The sequence below is a fragment of the Trichosurus vulpecula genome, chromosome 1 (assembly GCF_011100635.1).
Source record: "Trichosurus vulpecula isolate mTriVul1 chromosome 1, mTriVul1.pri, whole genome shotgun sequence".
Taxonomy (NCBI): domain Eukaryota; kingdom Metazoa; phylum Chordata; class Mammalia; order Diprotodontia; family Phalangeridae; genus Trichosurus; species Trichosurus vulpecula.
Genome location: NC_050573.1, coordinates 57,593,794 through 57,614,864, shown reverse-complemented (window position 1 = coordinate 57,614,864; position 21,071 = coordinate 57,593,794). Strand labels below are relative to the sequence as shown.

Genomic DNA, 21,071 nt, shown 5'->3' with positions numbered 1-21,071 from the left:
CCCCCATATCTAATCTGTTGTCAAGGACTGTCAGTTTTGCCTTCAAAACATCTCTGGTGCATACCCCCTTCTTTCCACTTAACCTTGCCAACACCTTGATGTAGGCCCTCATCACCTCACATCTGAACTATTGCTGCAGCCTGCTGGTTGTTCTGCCTAGGACAAATCTCCCACTGTGGTACATTCTCCAAAGGGATCTTCCTAAAGTGCAGGTGTGACCTTGTAACTGTCCTACTCAGTAAACTCTAGTGGCTCCCAGTCACCTTCAGTATTAAATATAAACTCCTTTCTTTGATATTCAAAGCCTTTCATAACTTGCCCCACCTCCCACCTTTCCAATCTTTTAATAACTGACTCCACTCTCTGCCCCCAACAACTCTGAGATCCAGTGACACTGACCTTACTGTTCCTTGTACAAGACATTCTATTTCCCAACCCTGGTATTTTCTCTGGCTGTCCCCTATGTCTACAGTGCTCTCCCTCCTCATCACTGCCTCCTGCCTTCAAGTCCCCGCTGAAATCCCCCCTTCTCTAAGAAGCCTTTCTCAATCCCCCTTAATGCTGGAAGTGCCTTCCCTCTACTGAGTATCTCCAATTTATCCTGCTTTTTCTTGTTTGTACATAACTGTTTGCATGTTGCTTCCCCATTAGACTATGAGCTCTTTGGGAGCAGGGATTGTCTCTTTCCTTTCTTTGTGTCCCCAGTGCTTGGTATGGTGCCTGGCGCATAGTAAGCACTAGTAAATGTTTGGTGACTTTTGACTGTCTTTCTGGACTGATAACACATTGCTCTCACTCATATGCTGTAGGCTCTAGTTAATTTAGCATTCTTAGTATTTCCTATACATGACAGTCTATCTCTGTGCCTTTGCACAATCTGTACCCCATGTATTGAATGGTTCTCCTTTCCTTCTTTGACGTCTTGGACCTTCCAAGCTCCCAGGCTCAACTCAAATGCTACCTTGTACCTTCTCGTCCACCTTGTTAGTTCTCTCTTCCCCCACCCAAATTACTTTGTATTTATTCTTATTTTCGTAACTGTGTACATATTTCCCCCTAGTAGACTATAAATTTCTTGAGGGCAGAGACTGATCTTTGTTTCCTCAGTGCTTAGCACAGTGCCCGGTGTATATATTTTTTTTAATTTTATATCCAGAATTGAATATAGTAGTCCAGTTGTGGTCTTCCCCCATCAGAGTGTATCAGGACTCTCACCTCCTTTATTCTGGACACTAAGCTTCTATAGTCTGAGATTATGAGAGTTTTTTAGGTTGCCATGACATTCTGTTGATTCGTTGAACTTAGAGTCCACTAAAACCTCTAGTTTTGCTTTTTCAAATGAATTGCTGTCTTAACCATGTCTTCCTCATCTTGTATTTGGGAAGTTGACTTTTTGAACCCAAATGTAAGAATTTCCATCTTCAAAGAATCTCAGAGTTAGATCTCTTCCCAACTGTCCCTCACTTCACCAGAATACTTAAATAAGAAAATAAACTCATACAACAAACTCGCATAGTTCAGCAAAGTAAATTACCGTATTGCCATGTCCAAAAAATGCAAGACTCATTCTGGATTTTAAGTCCTGTTACCTTTCTAGCAGAAGGTGGACGGCATGCTTCATCCATTGTCCTTTGGAGTTGTGGGTTTATCAGGGTGTTAATCAAAAAGCTATCTAGGCCAATGTGTACTTGAACAAAAAGAATTCATTTCATACCCAACAAGTGGTTATCTAGGCCTTGCTTGAAGACTTACAGGGAGGGGAGTTGTTCATGGTATAAGAACCTTGTCTAGGTCTTTAGAGTCTCTTCCTCTCATTCTGTGCTCTGCTTTTATCTCTCCCCTCTCCCATGACCCCTCGCTGCTCCACCTGCACCTCCACACACATACTCAGCTTCAGGGAGAGGCACCCCTGAAGAGCACTGGACTTAAGTGGATCTAGCCTCAAATTTCTCTTGTGCCAGTTACTACCTGGGTGACCTTAGACAAATCATTTAATGGCTCTGGTCTTCAGGCACCTTATCTTAAAATGAGAGGGTTGGAATAATTGATCTCTGATGTCTACTCTAATATTACTAGATTTGTCTCAATATTCTAGCCTGTTAGGATTTCTTTGGATTTTGATTTTGTCATTTATGTGTTAGCTGTTCCTCCTAGCTTTGTGTCATCTTCAGATTTAATAAGCATTCCATCTTTAAGTCATTGATAAAAAATGCCCAATAGCATAGAGCCTAGCACAGACCCATTAGAGACTTTTTCTAAGTTGACATTGAACTATTAATGATTATTCTTTGTATCTGGCTTTTCAGATAGTTATGATTCTACCTATGGTCTCTAGCCCATTATCTCCATCTTTTCTGCAAAAAAAGTATGAGGTGCTTTGTTAAATGTTTTGCTAAAATCTGGGTCAACTCTATCTAGAGAGTACTCCCCTGAACCAGCCTAGTAATCCTGTTCAAAAAAGCAAATGAGGTTAGTCTGACATAATCTGTTCTTGATGAATCTACGCTGATTAGCCCTTTGTGGTCACTACTGCTTTTTCTAGATGTTTATGAACCATCCCTTTAATAACAAGAGCTGAAATTTTGCCAGTAGTTGAAGTCAAATTTAATGGTCTCTAGTTTGCATATTCTTTTCACTTTTTTGAAAATTGGAACAGTATTTGCCCTTCTCCAGACGTAAGGTCCTTCCCCAGTTCTCCATGATCTTGCAGAGATCCCTGACAGTGGCTCAGTAACCATATCTACCAGTTCTTTTTCACATCTTTTAATATAGTTAATATGGGCTTGGTATCTTGAACTCAGCAGCAACAGCGAGGTACTCTCAGTGCCTTCCTTTTCTTGTTTCCCTGTTAGCTCTTTTTGTTCTGTCCTTTCCAGCCCAATATCCTTTCCTTTGTGGAGAAAATGTGAAAAGCAAGAGGTGAACAGTTCTGCCTTTTCTTATCACTGCCTCAGTCATCCTGAGCAATAATTCTCTGGCTTATTTGATCCTCCACTTTTTCTCAATTTAGCTGAAAATACAGAGAGGCAAACACAGCCTATGGTCTAGAGAATTTAAAAAGTACTCAATAGGAAATATTAGACATCCTGTTTTAGTACCAGCAAGATTTAAGAGAGTCAAGTTGGTGTAATCGATAAAGAGCTGGCCTTGCAGTCAGGTTCAAAACTGCCTTTGATACACTCTGGCTTTGTCACCCTGAACAAATCACTTAGCATCTCTGTTGCCAAGAAAATGCCGAAGTACGTTGGTAGGGAAAGTTCCTCACCAGACTCCCTACACAGATGAAATCACAGCCCCAGTCAAAACAACACCAAAAAATTTCAAAATTTCAGCCCCTTTAGTAGACGTAGCTGGGTTGTTCTTGTTCAACAGATGCATAGTTTTTTAGTGAGCCTGTATGCAAAGCCTTTCTGGATTCTTAGGACGGATCAGTGCTTACAGTGATGTGGCATAGCCTTTGAAAACCCAAGGTCCCCTCCATGCCACAGTAAGGAACTGAGTTGGACTTTAGTGAAAGATTACATGAAACATCTCCTCCTCTATCCAGAAAATATCCTGTGCTTCCTTGATTGCTTTATCTTAAATGGCACCAAAAGAGGATTCAAACACAGACCAAAAACCAGTGAATGGAAATTGTTTATTACGTTTTGAAGTTATTGCTCCTTTACTGTTTTGCTGTTTCTTTTCTCTTTTCCCGTGTGAACTCAGCTTCATAGAAGAGCAAGTGTCTTTTTATCTTTTTTCCCCCCTCTGGAATGCTTATAATGCAGATTCTAGAATCAGAACATGAGTCTTGACCAAGAGGCTTCTAGCCCAGGCTGTGTGTCCTCGTGCCCTCTTCTTGTACTGATTGCTAATAGCAAACATTCTTTGTATTCCAGGCAGTTAAGTGGAATGAAGTAGGCAAGGAAGATGCACCCAGTTCCCTGCACTGAGCAAACTTTGATTTGGATCCCAGTTGTAATTTGAATCTCTGTGGGGCACTTCAGTTATCAGACAGCCTCAGCAAAGGCAATGCTCTGCTGAAGTGAAGATTTCAGACAACCAAAGCTGACTGGCCTGCTTCGGTGCTTTCTCATAGGAAAGACATAAATGTGATGTAACTTTGGCAGCTTTGTGGAGTCATGGAAAGAGCAGTGGATTTGAGTCAGAGGACCTGGGTGTATATCCCAATTCTGCCACCTCCATCTTGGCCTCGTCTCCAAAATAGCGGGGTTGTACTAGATGGACTTGAGGACCTTTCTAGGTCAGAATCTGTGAACCTATGAGTCTTTTGTTAGGAATTCTGAGTTGTCCTTTTGATATCCTGTTAATGTGCTGGGCTTTAGTACCGTCCTGTTAGTAGCACTTGAAGACATGTTTGGGGGCTATTTACCCCTGCATTCAAGGACACTAGACTGTTAAGCTGTTGAATTCAGGTGTTTTACTTATCGTCATCTGTCAGTTCTTTTTGTTAGTTTATTAGCCTCTCTAGCACTGTATCATAGCTTCCATACCTCTCCCCGATTTGAAGTAAAGTACTTATTTTCTGTAGACTGAAAGAAGAGATTACCAAGCATGTTTAAGTTGTGTAGAAAATGAGTCACTAGGCCCTGAGTGAGGGCATGTCTATTAATAAGCTTTGTGGATTTTATAAAATCCTTTTTTGTTCCTCAGAGGCCTTTGTTCGTTCTATCAAATCGACTACTGGATAGAGGAGATGTTACTTCTTTGAACACATTTGGTAACATCTGAAGGTCATTTGCTTTATTGAACTACAATCTGTTAGATTGGAATTTTTAAATAAGAAGTATGTTTTAGGGGCAGCTAGGTGGTGCAGTGAATAGCTCATTTGCCCTGGAGTCAGGAGGACCTGAGTTCAAATCCAGCCTCAGACACTTGACACACTTACTAGCTGTGTGACCTTGGGCAAGTCACTTAACCCCAATTGCCCTGCCTTCCCTGTCCAAAAAAAAAACAAAACCAGCAACAACAACAAAAAGAAGTATGTTTTAGCTTATTGGTAGTATTTTATTCTCAACTTGATACCCATCAATAAATCATTCAAATACACAGGGTAAAAAGAAAATCCTGTAAAGAAATTATAAAGTGCAAATTACTTACAATTTCTTAAATGTGTATGTTAACCTGAACAAAAGAGTAGCAAAACCCTCCTGTTTAGTTTCTGCCTGGTTTTTTCTTGTAACTTTTGTATTCCTTGTATTTTTTATTTTGAAATTGTTTTTATTTTAGTCATATATGATCTTACTTTTATTTCTTCTGTTATTTCATGTCTTTTCCATATTTGTATTCTTCATGTTTGCCATTTCTTATGGCACATTATTGCATTGTATTGATATATTACAATTTAATCTCTTTATTTGCTATTGCAAGTAAAACTGCTACGAATACCTTTGTACAGTTAGGTCTTTTGTTCCTTAGCATTTTTCAAAAAAAAATTTTAAATTATTCTCTCTTCACTGCTCCCCCCCCCCCCCCCAATTAAAAATAAAACTCATAACAAGCTTGGCCCAATACAGCAAAATGAATTCCCATATTGCCAAGTCCAAAAATCCACGTATCATTCTGACACTTTAAGTCTATCACCTCTCTGGCAGGAGGTGGGCAGTATGTTTCGTCTTCATTCCTCTGGACTGGTAGGTGATCATTGCATTAATCAAAGTTCTAAAGTCTTTCAAATTTGTTCTTTTCTGTGGCATTGTTGTCATTGTTCTAATTCTGTTCACTTCACTTTGTATCAGTTCATAGAGTTCTTCTAAGTTTCTTTTAAAACTATCCATGCTGTCATCTCTTGAGGTTTTCTTCCTCTTAGTAGTACTTACAATTTTAATAGTAATAACAATGGGATCAGAAGTGTACATTTTTTAATAGTCTATGAAGATGTGGGTATTTATTGTTTCCCCCTCCCCCTTTCATTTCAGAGCTTGGCTATGACCCATATAACCCTGACCTTCCGAAGCCTTCAGTTGGGACTGAACATGGCTCCCTGGGGGATGTCCCGGAACCCAGCTCTGGCATCTTGGAGCTGGAGTTAGTCAACCAGGCCATTGAGGCTGTCCGGAATGAAGTGGAACGAGAGGAAAAGAAATACAAGGAGCTACTAGAGACCACCAAGGAGTATGGCGCCACAGAGACCTCACTTGTTTCACAAAGCCCCACTGGAGCTGGGATGCCCAACCCAGACTCCTTTGCCACATCCTTAGAATATAATCCAGGTAGCTACAATCTATTAAATAATAATGCAGACTATAACCCTACCCCCTTGGCTGCTGCTAATAAATGTAACAAGTATACTTTGGATTCTTTGGAAAAATCCAAGGCTAAAGGTAACTCTCTGGAATATGTTCCAAAGTCTGTGATCCAGCCCAAAAAATATGGCCGTGCTGTTCCCAATAGCAAATATGTGATTGACAATTCTAAGCCATCCACAGATTTGGAATATGACCCCCTTTCAAATTACTCAGCTAGGCTTTTAAATAAGGGCAGTCCAAAGGATCAGAAAGGGGTCAAAAGGAGAAGGGACTCAAACCAAGATGAGTCCTATACTCCTTCGCTCAAGAAGCATTGTGATGTTTTTAGCAATTATGAAACAGATGCCAGATTTTCTGACTCAGAAGATGAAGACCCCAGCTCAGAGAACCAGCCAAGTCCTGCCAGCCCCACAAAAGCCAGAACCAATTCAGAGAGTCAGTCCAGCAGTGGGTCCTCCCCTGCCAAGGGAAAGCCTCTGGAACCTGAGGAAAGTAGTTCAAGGGAGACGAAAGAGATCGCTGTGCAATATGACATGGGGGATATCCAGAAGCGGCAGAGTCCCCTTGCAAAACCCCCACCAGAGAAGAGTGGAAAAGGAAGCAAACACTCTTCAGAAGGGAAAGAGAAAGTGGCAGGAGGGGACCTAAAGTGTAAAGGCAGCCTGAAGGACCACAGAGTCCAGAAGAGAAAATCACATGACCAAAAGAACTCAGGCCATCAGGAGATGGAGAGTCAGAGAGAAAAAAGCAAATCGTCTGAGAAGGACAAAGGGAAGAGTAAGGACAAAGCAAAAGGGAAATTAGGGGAAAAAAATCATAGAGAGAAGAAACTCACTAAGGTCAAAAGTGATGGACATATAAGTAAGATGGAGAAATCCAAGTTGGAAAAGCAAGAGGTGGCCAGGAAAGAGAAGTTATCATCTGCCGTGTTAGTGGCCAGCTCAGGGAAAAGGAAGAACGATGGCCTTAGTAAGAAACCTAGCACAGGGAAGCTGGGGAACCATAAGAAGGAGTCCAAGCTGAAGCCAGCAGATCCTCCTAATGGGAAAAACATGTCCAGTAGCAATAAGCTAAAAGACAAGAAAGGAAGCAAAACCTTCTCCTCAGGTAGGCTGAAAGACAAGAAATCCCTTTCTTTAGATGAAGGCAGTTCCCAGGGGTCTCCAAAGCCTAAAAAGAGGACATTGAGCCATATTGACCTCTTTGGAGATGAGAGTGGGGATGAAGGGGAAGGGACATCCCCAGTTCTTCCTGCAACCCTTCCAAGTCTAAGCTCAGACTCAGACTCAGATGATGGAAGCCTCCTGAATGACAGCAAGGGACCAAAGTGTCTCCGGGGTGCCCAGATTGCTACCTCTTCTTCCTCATCTTCTGAGGCCTCCGATGACATCGACTATTCTGTCCTGGAGAAGGAATTAGATTATGATTCAGACCCCATGGAAGAATGTCTTCGGATTTTTAATGAGTCTACAGATGTGAAGACTGAAGACAAGGGGAGGCTCAACAAACAGGTAGTGATCATTTTGCTTTTAGCTCTAGGAACTGCATTTTAGACTCAGTCATTTGTTCCTTGGCAGATAGTTTATGAAAGCAAATGTTTGAAATCGGCGGGCAGGCTATCCAGATGCATCAGAGTCATTACTTTGCTCTGTGAGGTCATAGAAAATCTCTTTTTCCAAGTGGGGAAACTGAGGCCCAAAGAGGGGGAAGGACTTGCTAGAGGCCACACAAGGAGTCAGTGGTATCTGGGATTATTGGTTTAGGGCTTCTGATTGCCATCCCACTGCTCTTTCTAGTATGACTAACTGATGGGAGGAGTTGGTTTTTGTTTTTTTTTTGTGGAGAGTGTCCTGCCCCCTGACCCAGCTGTCCTTTTGGTCTTTATCCTCATCCCCAGACTCACTCTCAGTTCCTCCCACTGGAGCCTGGTAGAAGGGAGTCTGCTGCATTGTCCATTCATTTACATGATATATAGTGGAAAGAGTCCTGGACCTTGGAGTCAGGAGACCTGTATTCAGAGTCTGACTTCAGCATTTACTGTGCAAATCACTTATCCTTTTTGAGCTCTGTTTCTACTTCTGTAAAATAGGATACCAATGTCACAGAGAAGGAGAAAGTGCTTTTATCAGCCTTTAAAGCATTTTAAAAATTTAAGCTGCTATTAGAATGTTATTGTAAGAAGCATTTACTGCTTTCCTTCTGTGTGAAAAGTGCTGTACTGGGGTATTGAGGAAGGGATTATGGAGGTTAAGAAGACATAGTCTCTACCCTCTAGGAGTATACTTCTGTTTGGGGAAATAACATGCAGGAAACAGGTAACTGCTAGGGAAAATGCAGTTAAGTATCAGAGTAGATTAGGTATGGGCTTTTGGAGTACAGAAACAAGTAAGATCAGTGGTGCCTCCAAAGGTCAGGGAATGCTGCTGGGAGGAGGTAAGAGAAACTTGAGTTTGCTTCCTAAAGGATGATCAGGATTGAGGGAGAGAGGAGGGAAAAGGTATTCAAGTTGGGGAAAGCAGGGGGGAGGGGAGAGGTGGGCTACTGGATCAGAGCATTTAGTCAATAAGCATATATTAAATTACTGCACTGAGCTAGGCTGGCCAGCATGGGGTATGCAAAAAAGTTGAAGACATGGTCCTTTCCCTCATGGAGTGAACTGGGGAGAAAGAAGACGTACATGGATTTTAAAAGGATCACTAATATTAGGCAGCTTCTGAGAGATTCTAAAATGTCAGATGTTCTTTAAGTATTCTAATCCTTAAACCTTCAGAAGTCACAGCAGCAAATGGGAGAAATTAGTCTCAATTAATTTCAACAAACTTTTAGCAGCCTGGTAGAGTAGAATCCTGCCTCACTTACTTAGTCATTTGTATTCATGGTCAAATCATTTCAATCTTTCTGTGCTTTATTTCCTTATCTAATAAAATAAGGATACTTATATCTTCCTGAACTACCTTGCTGGATAATTGTGAGGAAAGGACTTCATAAACCTTAAATCTATGTGACATAGACCTATTTTATAGGTGTATATACATCTATAAACCTTAAATATGTATAAATATAAATGTTACTTTATTAGGCACTCTGGTAGACCACAGGGGCCAGCACCAGAGTAGTATTAACTTGAAGGTAGATGAAACCAAGCTGAGGGCCAGGAGCTCCCTTCTCTGGTGCCAGATTATCCTTATGGGACACACATAATTCCCACTGATTCAGGCCCAGTCTCTGAGCCAGCCTTTCATTGGCTGAGAAGATGTGCCAGGGCCAATGATTGCTCTCTCTGGGGTCTGATGTTGTTAGGGCTGGGGGCAGGGAAGGGATGGAGGGGAGTAATTGTGGAGCTGGGGAGCTGCAGCTCCTAAAATGGGAGGAGGAAAAAAAATACTTCCCTAAGGTTACCCCTAGGTCCAGGAAGTATCCACAGACACTCACCAGAAAATGCACCCCCCCCACCCCATTAGAGGTGCAGATACTGGGGGTCGGTAGCCCAGATCTTCACTCTTATAGCAAATAGCTCTTGCCTGAAGAAACCACATGGCGTAATGGAAAAAGCTTTGGATTCAGAGTCTCAGAGCTGGAAGGAACTGCTCAGGTTGTTGAGCTCAGGCCCCTCTTTTTGTAGAGGAGACCCAGTGACTTACCCAGAGTCATTCATAGCAGGGCAAGGATCTGATCCCATCCCTCTGACTCTACATACATACAGCATTCTGAGCTGTACCATGTTAGAAGACCTGGGTTAGTATCCTCTACTGTATTGCTTAAACTTGGTATGATCTTAGGAAACTCTTTTCATCCTTGTGACCTTATAAAATGAAAGACTCCTTATGGATGGGTCTTCAACTTTTGTGGAGTACTGTTTAGGAATATCCCAGGAAGGTAAGTGACCCCATTTGATGGATGAGAAAATTGAGGCTCTGAGAGGGAGTGTGACTTACTCAGGGTCACTCAGGGAGGATACTGGTGATGGGCTGAGACTTAACCCCAGCTCTTCCAAGGGCAAGTTTCATGTTCTTTTTTCCATACTCTGCTGCTTCTCTTTAGCTAGCCTGTATTGACTCAATACCTTTATCTTGTATTCTCATTATCTCTCTGCCCAATTTCCGACCAATGAAATATTTATTAAGTTAACACTTAGTATGTGCCTGGCACTTTGCTGGGTGCTGAGAATACGAAGACAAAAATGAAACAGTTTCTCTTGCCCTTAAAGAGCTAACTTTCTAATGGAGGAAACAGCATGTATGTGTATAGGAATAAAACACATGTAGGTACATACAAAGCACACATAAAGTTGATTCAAGATAACCTTAGATACACTAGCACCTCGGAGGACCAGAAAAGGCCTAATGCTGGAAGCTGACTCTTAAAGGAAATCAGGGATTCGAAAAGTGGAGGTGGGGAGGGGGAGTGCATTGCAGGAATGGGGCACAGCCAGTGCAAAGGCATGGGGACTGGAGATGGAGTGTCACATGTAAGAACATGTAGACCAATATGACTGAACTATGGAGTTTGTGAAGGGGAGTAATATGGAAGAAGATTAGAAAGGGAAGGAAGGGACAAGGTTGTGAAGAGCCTCACGTGCCAAATAGAAATTTATAGTTGATCCTGGAGGTAAGAAGGATATTGATGTTTATTTTTTAAAAATACTTGTTTAATATTTTATTTTTTCCCCAATTACATGTAAAAACAACTTTTTTGGGGGGGGGCAGGGCAATTGGGGTTAAGTGACTTGCCCAAGGTCACACAGCTAGTAAATGTGTCAAGCGTCTGAGGCTGGATTTGAACTCCGGTCCTCCTGACTCCAGGGCTGGTGCTCTACTCTCTGCGCCATCAAGCTGCCCCCAAAACAACTTTTAACCTTCAGTTTTTTAAAATTTGAGTTCCAAATTCCCCTCCCTCGCTGATAAGGCAAGCAATTTAATATGTTATAAATGTGCAGTCATACAAAACATTTCCATGTTAGTCTTGTTGTGAAAGAAACCCCACCTTCCACCCCCCCCCCCCAAAAAAAAACCCACAAGAAAAATAAAGTAGAAAAAGATGCTTCAGTCTGCATTCAGATTCCATCAATTCCTTCCCCGGAGGTGGATAGCATTTTTCATAAGGCCTTCAGAACTGTCTTGGATCTTTGTATTGCTGAGAATAGCAAAGTCATTCACAGATGGTCATATTACAATGTTGCTGCTACTGTGTACAGTGTTCTGGTTCTGCTCATTTCACTTTTCATCAGTTAATGTAAGTCTTCAGGTCTTTCTGAGCTGCTTATAGTACAATAGTATTCCATCACAATCATACACCACAACTTGTTCAGCCATTTCCTAATTGATGAGTGTCCCCTCAATTTCCCATTCTTTGCCACCTCTAAAAGAGCTGCTTTAAGTATTTGTGTCATGTGGGTCCTTTTCTTTTTTCTTTTTTATCTCTTTGGCATACTGACCTAGTAATGATGTTTCTGGGGTCAAAAGAGATGCATGAGTTTTATAGCTCTTTGGACAAAATTCAAATGGCTCTCCAGAATGATTGTATCAGTTCACAGCTCCACTGACTATGCATTAGTGTCTCAATTTTCCCACACTCCCTTCAACACTTGTCATTTTCCTTTTCTGTCATATCAGCCAATGATATTAGAGTTTATTAATGGGGTTGAGGGAGTGGTTAAAGTGGACAGACCTTTGCTTGCATTGAAGTGGAAAGAGGCTTTTGAAGCAGGGGATCCAATTAGGAGGTTATATGGTTAAATGGTTCAGGTGAGAGGTGATAAGAGTCTGCATTAGGATTGTACCTGTGTAAGTCGGGAGGAGGGGAGGGGGGCAAGGTGGGAGATTTATTGTGGGAATAGAAACAAGATTTGATAACTGATTGGAGTAAGGGTGAGTAGTAGAGGAAGACACTGAAATTGCAGACCTGATAACTGGAAGCATGGTGGTACCCTTGACAGTAAAGGAAAGTTTGAAAGAGGAGTCAATCTTGGGGGAAAAGAGTTTGGTTGGGACGCAATTGAATTTGAGGCACGTATCAAACATCCGGTTTGAAGATGCCCAACAGGCAATTTGTGGTGTGAAACTGGAGCTCAGGAGAGAGCTGAGGATTGGCTATTTAGATCTGGGAATCATCTGCATAGAAGAGGTGGGATATAGAAATGATAATTAAACCCATAATGGGAAGGGGAAAGAAACAAGCACTTATCAAATGCCTGCTGTGTGCTAGACACTGTGCTAAGCACTTTACAAATATCTCATTTGATCCTCACAACGACCCTGGGAGGTAGGTACTATTATTACCTCATTTTACAGTTGGGGAAACTGAGACAGACAGGGCTTAAGTGACACAGCTAGTAAGTGTCTGAGGTTGGATTGGAACTCAGGTCTTCCTGCCACTAGGCCTGGAATTCTATCTGCTGTACCACAGCTGCCTCATATGTCAGTAGCCCTATTCTTTGAAACAGCTTGAGGAGTTGGTCTCCGTTTTTAGAATAAGAATACTGAAGTTCAGAGAAGAAAAAGTGTCTTTGCCTTAGTTTTGATACTTGTAAGTGGAAGGGCCTTATGTGTCCATCTCATCTTGCTGTATTCCAAGGTCTTGGACATAGAATCACAGAATATGGGAGGGGGGATTCTAGAATTCATCTAGTTCACTTATTTCAGTTTATAGAGAGGGAAATAGATGTTCCCAGGGTCATTCACCTAGTAAGTATCAGAGCTAGTTTTGATTGGCAGGCTCTGGGCTTTTTTTTTTTTTAATTCCATCGGCAAACTTAGCATCAGGAAAGACTTAGGTTTGAAGTCTTGATACTTAAGAACCATGTGACTATGAGCAAGTGGCTTCCATTCTCTGGGCCTGTTTCCTCATTTATAAAATGCGAATAACACTTTCATTATCCATTTCACAAGGCAGTTGTGGAGAAAGTCATAGATGTAGATCCATCCAACCTGTGCCCTCCCCAGATATCCTCAGGAGCCCCCTGACTTCTCTATTTCATTATCACTCCTGATCATTTTAACATAATTCCTCCAGTTTAGTGAGAGTGGTGCTGGTGGAGAAAGCCCCTCAAGTCCAGGGACAGCACCGCCCCTGTAGGGTATTGCAGGCTAGAGGTACACAGGTGTCCTTTGCTTTGTGTCACAGATGCCTACTGAACAACTGTGCCTATCATATTTGTGTCCCTGGGGAATACCATTGAAGGAGTATTGGCCCTGAGAGGGAATGGAAATCACGCTGAAGAAGTTAATGGGCTTTTTTTTTTTTAAGGTTTAGGTGTTTTATTTTTTTCCCCACTTAATAGTATTTTATTTTTTCCCCCAATTCCATGTAAAGATAGTTTTCAACATTCACTTTTATAAGATTGTGATTTCCAAATTGTTCACCCTCTCTCCCTCCCCCCTCCCCAAGACAGCATGCAGTCTGATATAGGTTGTACATGTACAATCATATTAAATATATTTCCACGTTAGTCATGTTGTGAAAGAAGAATCAGAACAGAAGGGAAAAACAAGGAGAAAGAAAAAAAAAGAGAAAATAGTATGCTTTGATCTGCATTCAGACTCTAGTTCTTAGCATTTTTCATCATGTTTCTTTTGGAATAGTTAATGAGCCCTTAAAAAATAGATGCTTTTAAAAGAAAAAGAATCAGGTTTGTTTTTTGCCAACAGAAATCCTAATATTACATCCTTCTCATTCTTAGTTTATTCACATTAGGAAATTTCGGCAGCTGTGTCATTCACAATTAAATAAAGCAAGAGGCAGGGTATTGCCAAAGCCCTCTAAGTGGAATTGAAAAGTTGAGAACTAGACTAGAATTAATCCTAACTTGGACATGCTATATATTTTTTCCCTACATCGACAAAATCTGATATTATGTATAATGTTTCACACTTATAGATCTCTCCTCACCTCCTCCACCTGTGCAGAATTATAGGAAGTGGCTTCTTTGAGATTCCTTTCGGCTCTGACGTTCTGTGTGCCTGCTTTTCTTCTCTGTACCACATTTTCCCAATTTCCTGACACTTTTTAAATTCTAAGGGCTCCCCCACCTCTGACCTGTGTTCTAAAGGCCCTCCAACTCTAACATCCTACTTTATGTCCTAAGGGCCCTCCCAGCCCTGACATTCTGTGGTAGCATAGCAGATAAGAATATTGGACTTGTTCACATATGGCTTAGACACTTCCTAGCTGTGTGACATATTAACCTCAATTTCTTTATAAAAATGAGGTTAATAACACCTGTCTCACAGGGTTGTTGTGTTAGAGACAGACCCTGGGCCTGTGATTTTATTGGTATAGGGAACTTATGGATGAGGAAACCACTAGTGCAGTTTCTCACCTTCTGTGCAACTTACAGTTTTAGAGATTTACCTAGAGCACTGAGAGGCTATCTGACTTGCTTGAGGTTCCATGGACAGTGTGAGAGGCAGTGTGAAATGACAGGGCTTCTTGGCTTCAACACCAGCACTTTATCCAATATGAATGATAGTCTACCTCTCTGTCTCTCCCTCTGTCTCTTTCTGCCCCCTCTCTCTCTCTTTCTCTCTGTTCTCTCTCTCTGCTTCTCTCTCTTTATTATGTTAGCATTTATAAAGTATATGTATTAGAATTATATATATCTTAATAGCATATACAAATGCCATTTCGTTTATAGCTACATAGAGGTACAAAAATTATATTGTTGTTGTTGTTGAAGTTATTTTCAGTCCTTTTCAATTCTTCATGACCCCATTTGAGGTTTTCTTGGCAGAGATACTGGAGTGGTTTGCCATTTCTTTCCTCCATTCATTTTACAGATGAGGAAACTGAGGTAAATACAATTAAGTAACTTGCCCAGGATTACACAGCTAGTAAATGTCTAAGGCCAGATTTAAATTCAGAAAGATAAGTCTTCTTGACTCTAGGCTCAGCACTCTATCCACTGTGCCACCTAGCTCCCCATTATATTATTACTATTTTATATCTGAGATAACTATGTCTATATCTCTCTATATACATCATATCTGAGATATATAATATATATAAAATATATATTTATATTACATAATAAAAAGAAAGGCTCTCTCAGCTCTGGTGTTCCATTTTTTTTCTTTTAATTTAGCTTAAAGTTTTCAATTAACAAAAATATTTCATCTCCCTTTCCCCATGGGAAAAAAAAAACAAAATGGAAAATAAATTTTGTAACAAATAATGGATTGTTAAGCAAAATCAGTTCCTGCATTGTCTGTGTCCAAAAAAATGTCTTATTCCGTACCTTGTCAGAAGGAGTGATTATAGCATATTTCATTGGTTCTCTGGAATCAGGCTTAGTTATTGCATTGATCAGAATTAAAATTTGTTAAATTTTTTTCAGTTTTCAAGGATAATTTATTACCGATTGATTCTTAATAAGTAGACAGTCACTTCCAACTTGTTATTTGTTTTATTTACTTTTTAGTACTTTGTCTTGCTTTGCCTTCTTTTTTTTCCTTGAGTTCTTCTAGCAATGTTTTCCTATAATTTTCTTCCTTCAGCCTGAAATTTCAGCTCAGATTGGTGTCCTTTATCTTTTCCTTATATTCTCCCAGATTTTTCCTCCCCAAATTCTCTCTGGCTTCTCCCCCTCCCCCAAGCCCTTCATAGTTTCTTTCTTGTGCAGCTTGTTTCTTCTCCTTTTTCTACAGCTTCTTCCCAAAGAATCTGGCAGTGGGGAAAGGAAAGGGAGAGAATAGAATACGCAGTATGCCAGGCTCTGTACTATGTTCTTTACAAATGTGACCTCTTGAGGCCTATTTTACAGTTCGGGAAACAGAGGCAGGGAGTGGTAAAGTGACTTGCCCAGACTCACAGTCAATATCTGAAGCCACATTTGACCTCAGGCCCTCCTGATCCCTCTGTGTCCCCAGTGTCGGATAGGACTAAAGAGCAGGGTCCTTAGCCCTTAATTGTTTTTGCTAGCAGTTTCTCTGGCTAACTCCCCTGGAGAACTTGGGTCTGGTTAGCATCTTCTTTCTTGAGCTTTCCCACCTGCTCAGCTCCTTTCATATTTTAGCATCTTTTCTCTTGTACTTTGAAAGGTAGCTAACTTTCTCTTCTACTTTGAAACTTGAGTTCTTTCCCTTCTGCACAACTTCTTGGTTGCCTAGTCTTTTTTATTTTTTGCTAATTTGGTCAGTCATTCAATCAAAAAAGGATTTATTAAGTGCTGGCTAAGTGCTAAGCCCTATACTAGGGGCTTGGGATACAAAGAAAGGCAAAAACACTGTTTCTGACCTAAGGAGCTCACTTTCCAGTTGGGGAAGACAGTATGAAAACAATGATGCACTAGGGGATTACTTCTCGTCTGCTCTGTATTTCCCTACCCAGTGTCAATGGGCTTACCTTCCCTTCTCTTTCTGTGTGTATGTACATATATGTGTATGTACACATACACATACACACACCTTGTTTGTAGCTGGTTATTTACATGTTGTCTTCCCCATTATAGTGTATGCTTCTTGAGGGCAGAGGCAGCATGTTTTTGCTCTTCTTTGTCTCCCCAGCTCTTAGCACTGTTCTTGGCACTGATGAATCGATTAATAAATGCTCGTATTGACTGACTGTTAGAAAGGCATGAGTATCTCAATGGAGGGAGAACAGGAAAAGCTCTCTGTGAAAGGTGGGATTTAAGCTGAGACTTAAGGAAAGCTAGTGCAGGGATGGAGAAAGCTGGTAGTGTCTTCTGGGAGCAATACCAAGTAAGCCAGTGTTCAAGTCTTTCTGCCCAGTCTTCCTTTTCCTCCTCTTTCACTTTTCTCCTTGCCTACTCTCAAATTTTCCCTATCTCAAGCATGTCCTCTTCTCTCATCCTTCTGTATTATTTCATCCTTGGCTCTCTTCTCTTCTTCCACAGAATTATTTCCACCTTGGAGATCTTAATCAGCATCTATGGATTCACTTATCTCTATGTAAATGATTCTCAGATCTGTTTTGTTTGTATGTTTTCCTTTTTTGGATCCTCCATGCTTGGCTTAGTACCTGGCACACAACAGGTGCTTGATAAATTCCTGTCGAAGTCACTTGAGCCCTCACTTGATCTCTAATCTTCTCTAGTGCTTTCATTTTAGCTTGTGTCTTACTCCTGCCCCTCCTAATCTGTTTTCTCCTATGGAATCCTTAAGTGGCTGTTCTGACCATTGATCCTGTAAAAGAGGGATTAGCCTTGTCCTGTGTGGTGGTCACAGAAGACAGAGCTGGGGACACTGAGTACAAGTGGGAGAGAGATAGATTCTGAGTTAATTTAAGGAATAGGGAACACTTCCTAATACTATTTAAGAGTTGCCTAAAAGTGGAATGGATTGCCTCAGGCAATAGCGTGTCTTCAGTCACAGAATCACAGCTATCTGAGCTAGAAGGCATTTCAGAAGCCACCTTGAGTTCATCGCTGGGGAGAACAGGATTCCCCTCTTGAGGTCTCCCTAACAACAGTTGCCCCTTAGCCTTTGCCTTTAAGGTATCTTCAAGTGACACAAAACACACCACATTCTAAGGCATGTTGGTTGACTGCCCTATATACATACCTCTGTTCCTTGGCTGTGGCTCCCCTGTATTTGTTGTCTCCACCTATTAAAATGTAAGCTCCTTGAGGTCAGGAACTGTCTCTTTTTGCATTTGTGTCCCCAGCTTTAGCTTGGCACACAATTTAGTGTTTTTATTTTCTGCTTATTAAATGTTTTTCATTTTAAAAATGTGTCCTAGAGCATTCTTTGAAAGAGGGATTTGGAAAGAAGGAGGGGAGGGGGAAGATATGCAGTAACATTGGATAGCAAATGGATGAACATTTCTCCCTGTTTCAATTTAATATCCCACAAAAGAAAGGGGTGGTAATGTACGTTGTAAGGGAGTAAAAGCACTGGACTACGTCTCAGAAGGCCTGAGTTCTAATTGCAGCTCTCCAATGACTCCCCACTCTTAGGCTCTCAATTTCCTCCTCCCCTACTATAAAAGTGAGGGTGTTAGATTCAGTGATCTCTCTCTAAGACTCATTCCAGCTCTGACTTTCTGTATTCTGAGGGCCCTCCTAGCTCTGTCCTTCTGTTTTTTAAAGTCACTTCCAGTGCTGACAGTCTGTGTTCTATGTTGCATGGCCCTTTCTAGCTCTGATATACTCTATTCTAAGGTCTTTTCCAGGCCTATCCTGTGATACTAAGATTGGGACTCTTTTTGTGTTCCAGCCATCAAAGGAAGAGAAGATTGAGGGAAAGTCAGAGGACAGTTTGACTACGTTGTTTCCAGGTCAGAAGAGGAGGATTTCCCATCTCTCCAAGCAAGGAAATGTAAGGATCCTTTGCCCCAAATTAGGCATGTCAGCACTGTGGGTCAGGGGAAGGAAGGGAGGTAAGTGCACAGCTGCTTAGGGGTGTAGAAAGACCACTCTGTAAACAGCATGACAGTCAGTTTCCCAGGGAAAAGGCGGCACAAGACTGTTACTGGGCATGTCAGTTAAATCATTTGTTCACTTTCTTCATTTATACAGTGGTGGATAAGTAATACTTGTGCTGCCTGTGCCTCAGAATCTCGAGGTCAAAGGCTTCTCTGTCCAGTCTGTGTCTGTATATATGGAGAAGGGGTCTTACACAGCTAGTTTGGCTCGGCTTTTTGCAGATTAATCGACAAGCATGTATTTAGTGCTACTGTGTGCCGGGCACTAGGTTAAGCACTGAAGAAAAGGAAACTGAAGTTCTGAGATATCCCAGGACTTGCTAAGGGTCATATGTGGTATAGCTCAGCAGAGCTTGGGATTCAAAGCCGGGTCTTTAGGCTTTAAATCCAGGGCATTTTCCTCTCTACTCCTAGGCCATTGTCATTACTTCTATTAGGAGGAGAGTGTATTTCAAGAGTACTATATTCTTTTTCTTCCTTCCTTGCCCATCTCTTGTTTTCTTTACATCACTCTCAAATTTAATCAATCACTCAGTCACTCAAGCCAGCAAGTATCTAGTGAGTGCCTACTAACTATTAATGAACAGTTCCTGCCCTCGAGGACTTACAGTCATGAATGGCAACATGATGAAATAGAACGAATTTTGCATGTGGCCTAAGGAAAATCTCCACTCTGCTCCCTTACCAGAGTAAGGCAGATCTCTTCTCTGTGCTTCAGTTTCCTCAGCTGTGGGAATAAAAAAAGACGGCTGGATTTGGAGTCAGAGAACTTGGATTCAAATCCTGGACCTGTTACTACTATATGATCTTTAGCAAATCACTTTCCATTTCTGGGCCTCAGTTTCCTCATCTGTAAAAGGAGGAAGTTGGTCTAGATGGACTCTTTAACCTCCCTTTCAGCTCTGTAGCCTAAGGGAAAACATCACCTACCTCAGGATTCTTATTAGGATCAAGTGGAGATAATATATTTAAAGGGTTCTGGCTTTCATTGAATGGCCAATAACAGGCCCATCCGAAACCTGTGAAGCCCATTTAGATTTTGATGGCTTAGAATGAGCGTAAATAGCAATTGTTTTCTGTTCTGGCCAAAAACTCTGAGGATCTTCCCTCCAAGATTGATTATCTTTGGGGTGGCAAATTGGGCCATTTTTTGTCTCAATTCTCATTTAGTCGTTGAATGGGCATGGCCTCAGAGAGAGAACTGGGAAAGACTTTAATTTAGAAAGGTCAAGGTCACCCAGCTTGTCCTGGGCCATCACCAGTTGCCTTGACCTTTGTCTTATAACCAGGAGAGCAGAGCTAATGACTTTGTGCAGCTCCGCCTCATTCAGATCCAATTCTTGGGCAAGTCGAGACATCACACTTGTGATCGTCATTGGTTCTCTTCAAGAATGAAGGAGGAATAACAGCTTAAGGGTAAATCTCAACTCCCTCAGGATTCTTGGTAGGATCAAATGGAGATGATGTATTTAAAGTTCTTCAAGCCTAAAGCATTATTAGTAGCTCTAAAGTAGGTTTGTTAGTGCTTTTGACTGATGAACTCAAGCCTCTGTTTTAAAGATGAGAACCTGCTTCTTGGGCCTTGCCTATAAATAAGCTACCTTGTAGTTGGAGTTTATTTTCTCCTGGGATTTCTGACTTGCTTGGCACTTTTTCTCTGTTCTGTTTTTAACTGTTTTTCATCTGAGCCCCCTAAAATTTGCCCAAAGCCAGTATCTAATTTTTTTTTTGAACTTGGATCAAGAAGAAAAAGTCTAAAGTAACTTGGAATGTAGCTGCTTTCTCTTTTTTTTCCTCACAAACTTGAACCATACTCCAGCTTGTTTTTGTTTGGTAGGCCCAGATTTCTCATTTCCTGGGAATGGGGTATTTCCCTTACCTCCCCCATGCTTTTAGCTACCCTTATTTGGTCACCGGGTTTCTAGACTGCTATAGCTTCCCTTTCATGGGTTCGGTGCACTTGGACAAGACACTGCCATACTCTGGGACAATAGAATTCTCCACTGAATGTTGTGTGATCCAGCAGGCTGAAGTCCCAAGCAAGCCAGTCATTCGGCCCTATCGCCCACCCACGGCTCAGGAGACCTGCTACCGACGAACCCAGCTTGCCCAGAGACAGGCCTCAGATATTCTGGCAGCGAGACTGGCAGCCCAGAAGCATTCTCTATCTCTGCCTGAGGAGAAGAGGAGAATTGCCCATGTGCCTAATCCCCGAATGGCCACTGCACTGGCGGCAGCAGCCAATTCAGGTAAGTCACTATTGAGTTCTATTTATCTTTGTTTCCCTAGCTTGTGGGAAGGAACTTTGGAGAGAGGTACTGATATAGTTTAGGACCAGTCCAGGGTCCTAGTTTCTAGTGCCATCTCTGTACCTAATTCACTGTAATTTAGTACACTGTAAATCAGTAGACAACATTTTAGTCATTTAGCAAATTGTGAGTC

General features: G+C 41.5%; 1 protein-coding gene across 5 annotated transcripts in view; it reads left to right on the top strand.

The window, feature by feature from the left end:
• REXO1 (RNA exonuclease 1 homolog) overlaps positions 1–21,071 on the top strand; it is a 97,564-nt gene that overhangs the window by 33,370 nt on the left and 43,123 nt on the right. For 3 of the 5 annotated variants that reach the window (XR_005010266.1, XR_005010264.1, XM_036757851.1), the window contains exons 2-4: positions 5,922–7,762; positions 18,422–18,523; positions 20,653–20,878. Coding sequence is in view for 2 of the 5 variants with exons in the window: in XM_036757851.1 (XP_036613746.1) it covers positions 5,922–7,762; positions 18,422–18,523; positions 20,653–20,878 (2,169 nt within the window). In the remaining 3 variants the exon portion in view is untranslated. The remainder of the gene's footprint in view (positions 1–5,921; positions 7,763–18,421; positions 18,524–20,652; positions 20,879–21,071) is intronic. The other 2 variants (XR_005010265.1, XM_036757862.1) reach the window with 1 other exon arrangement.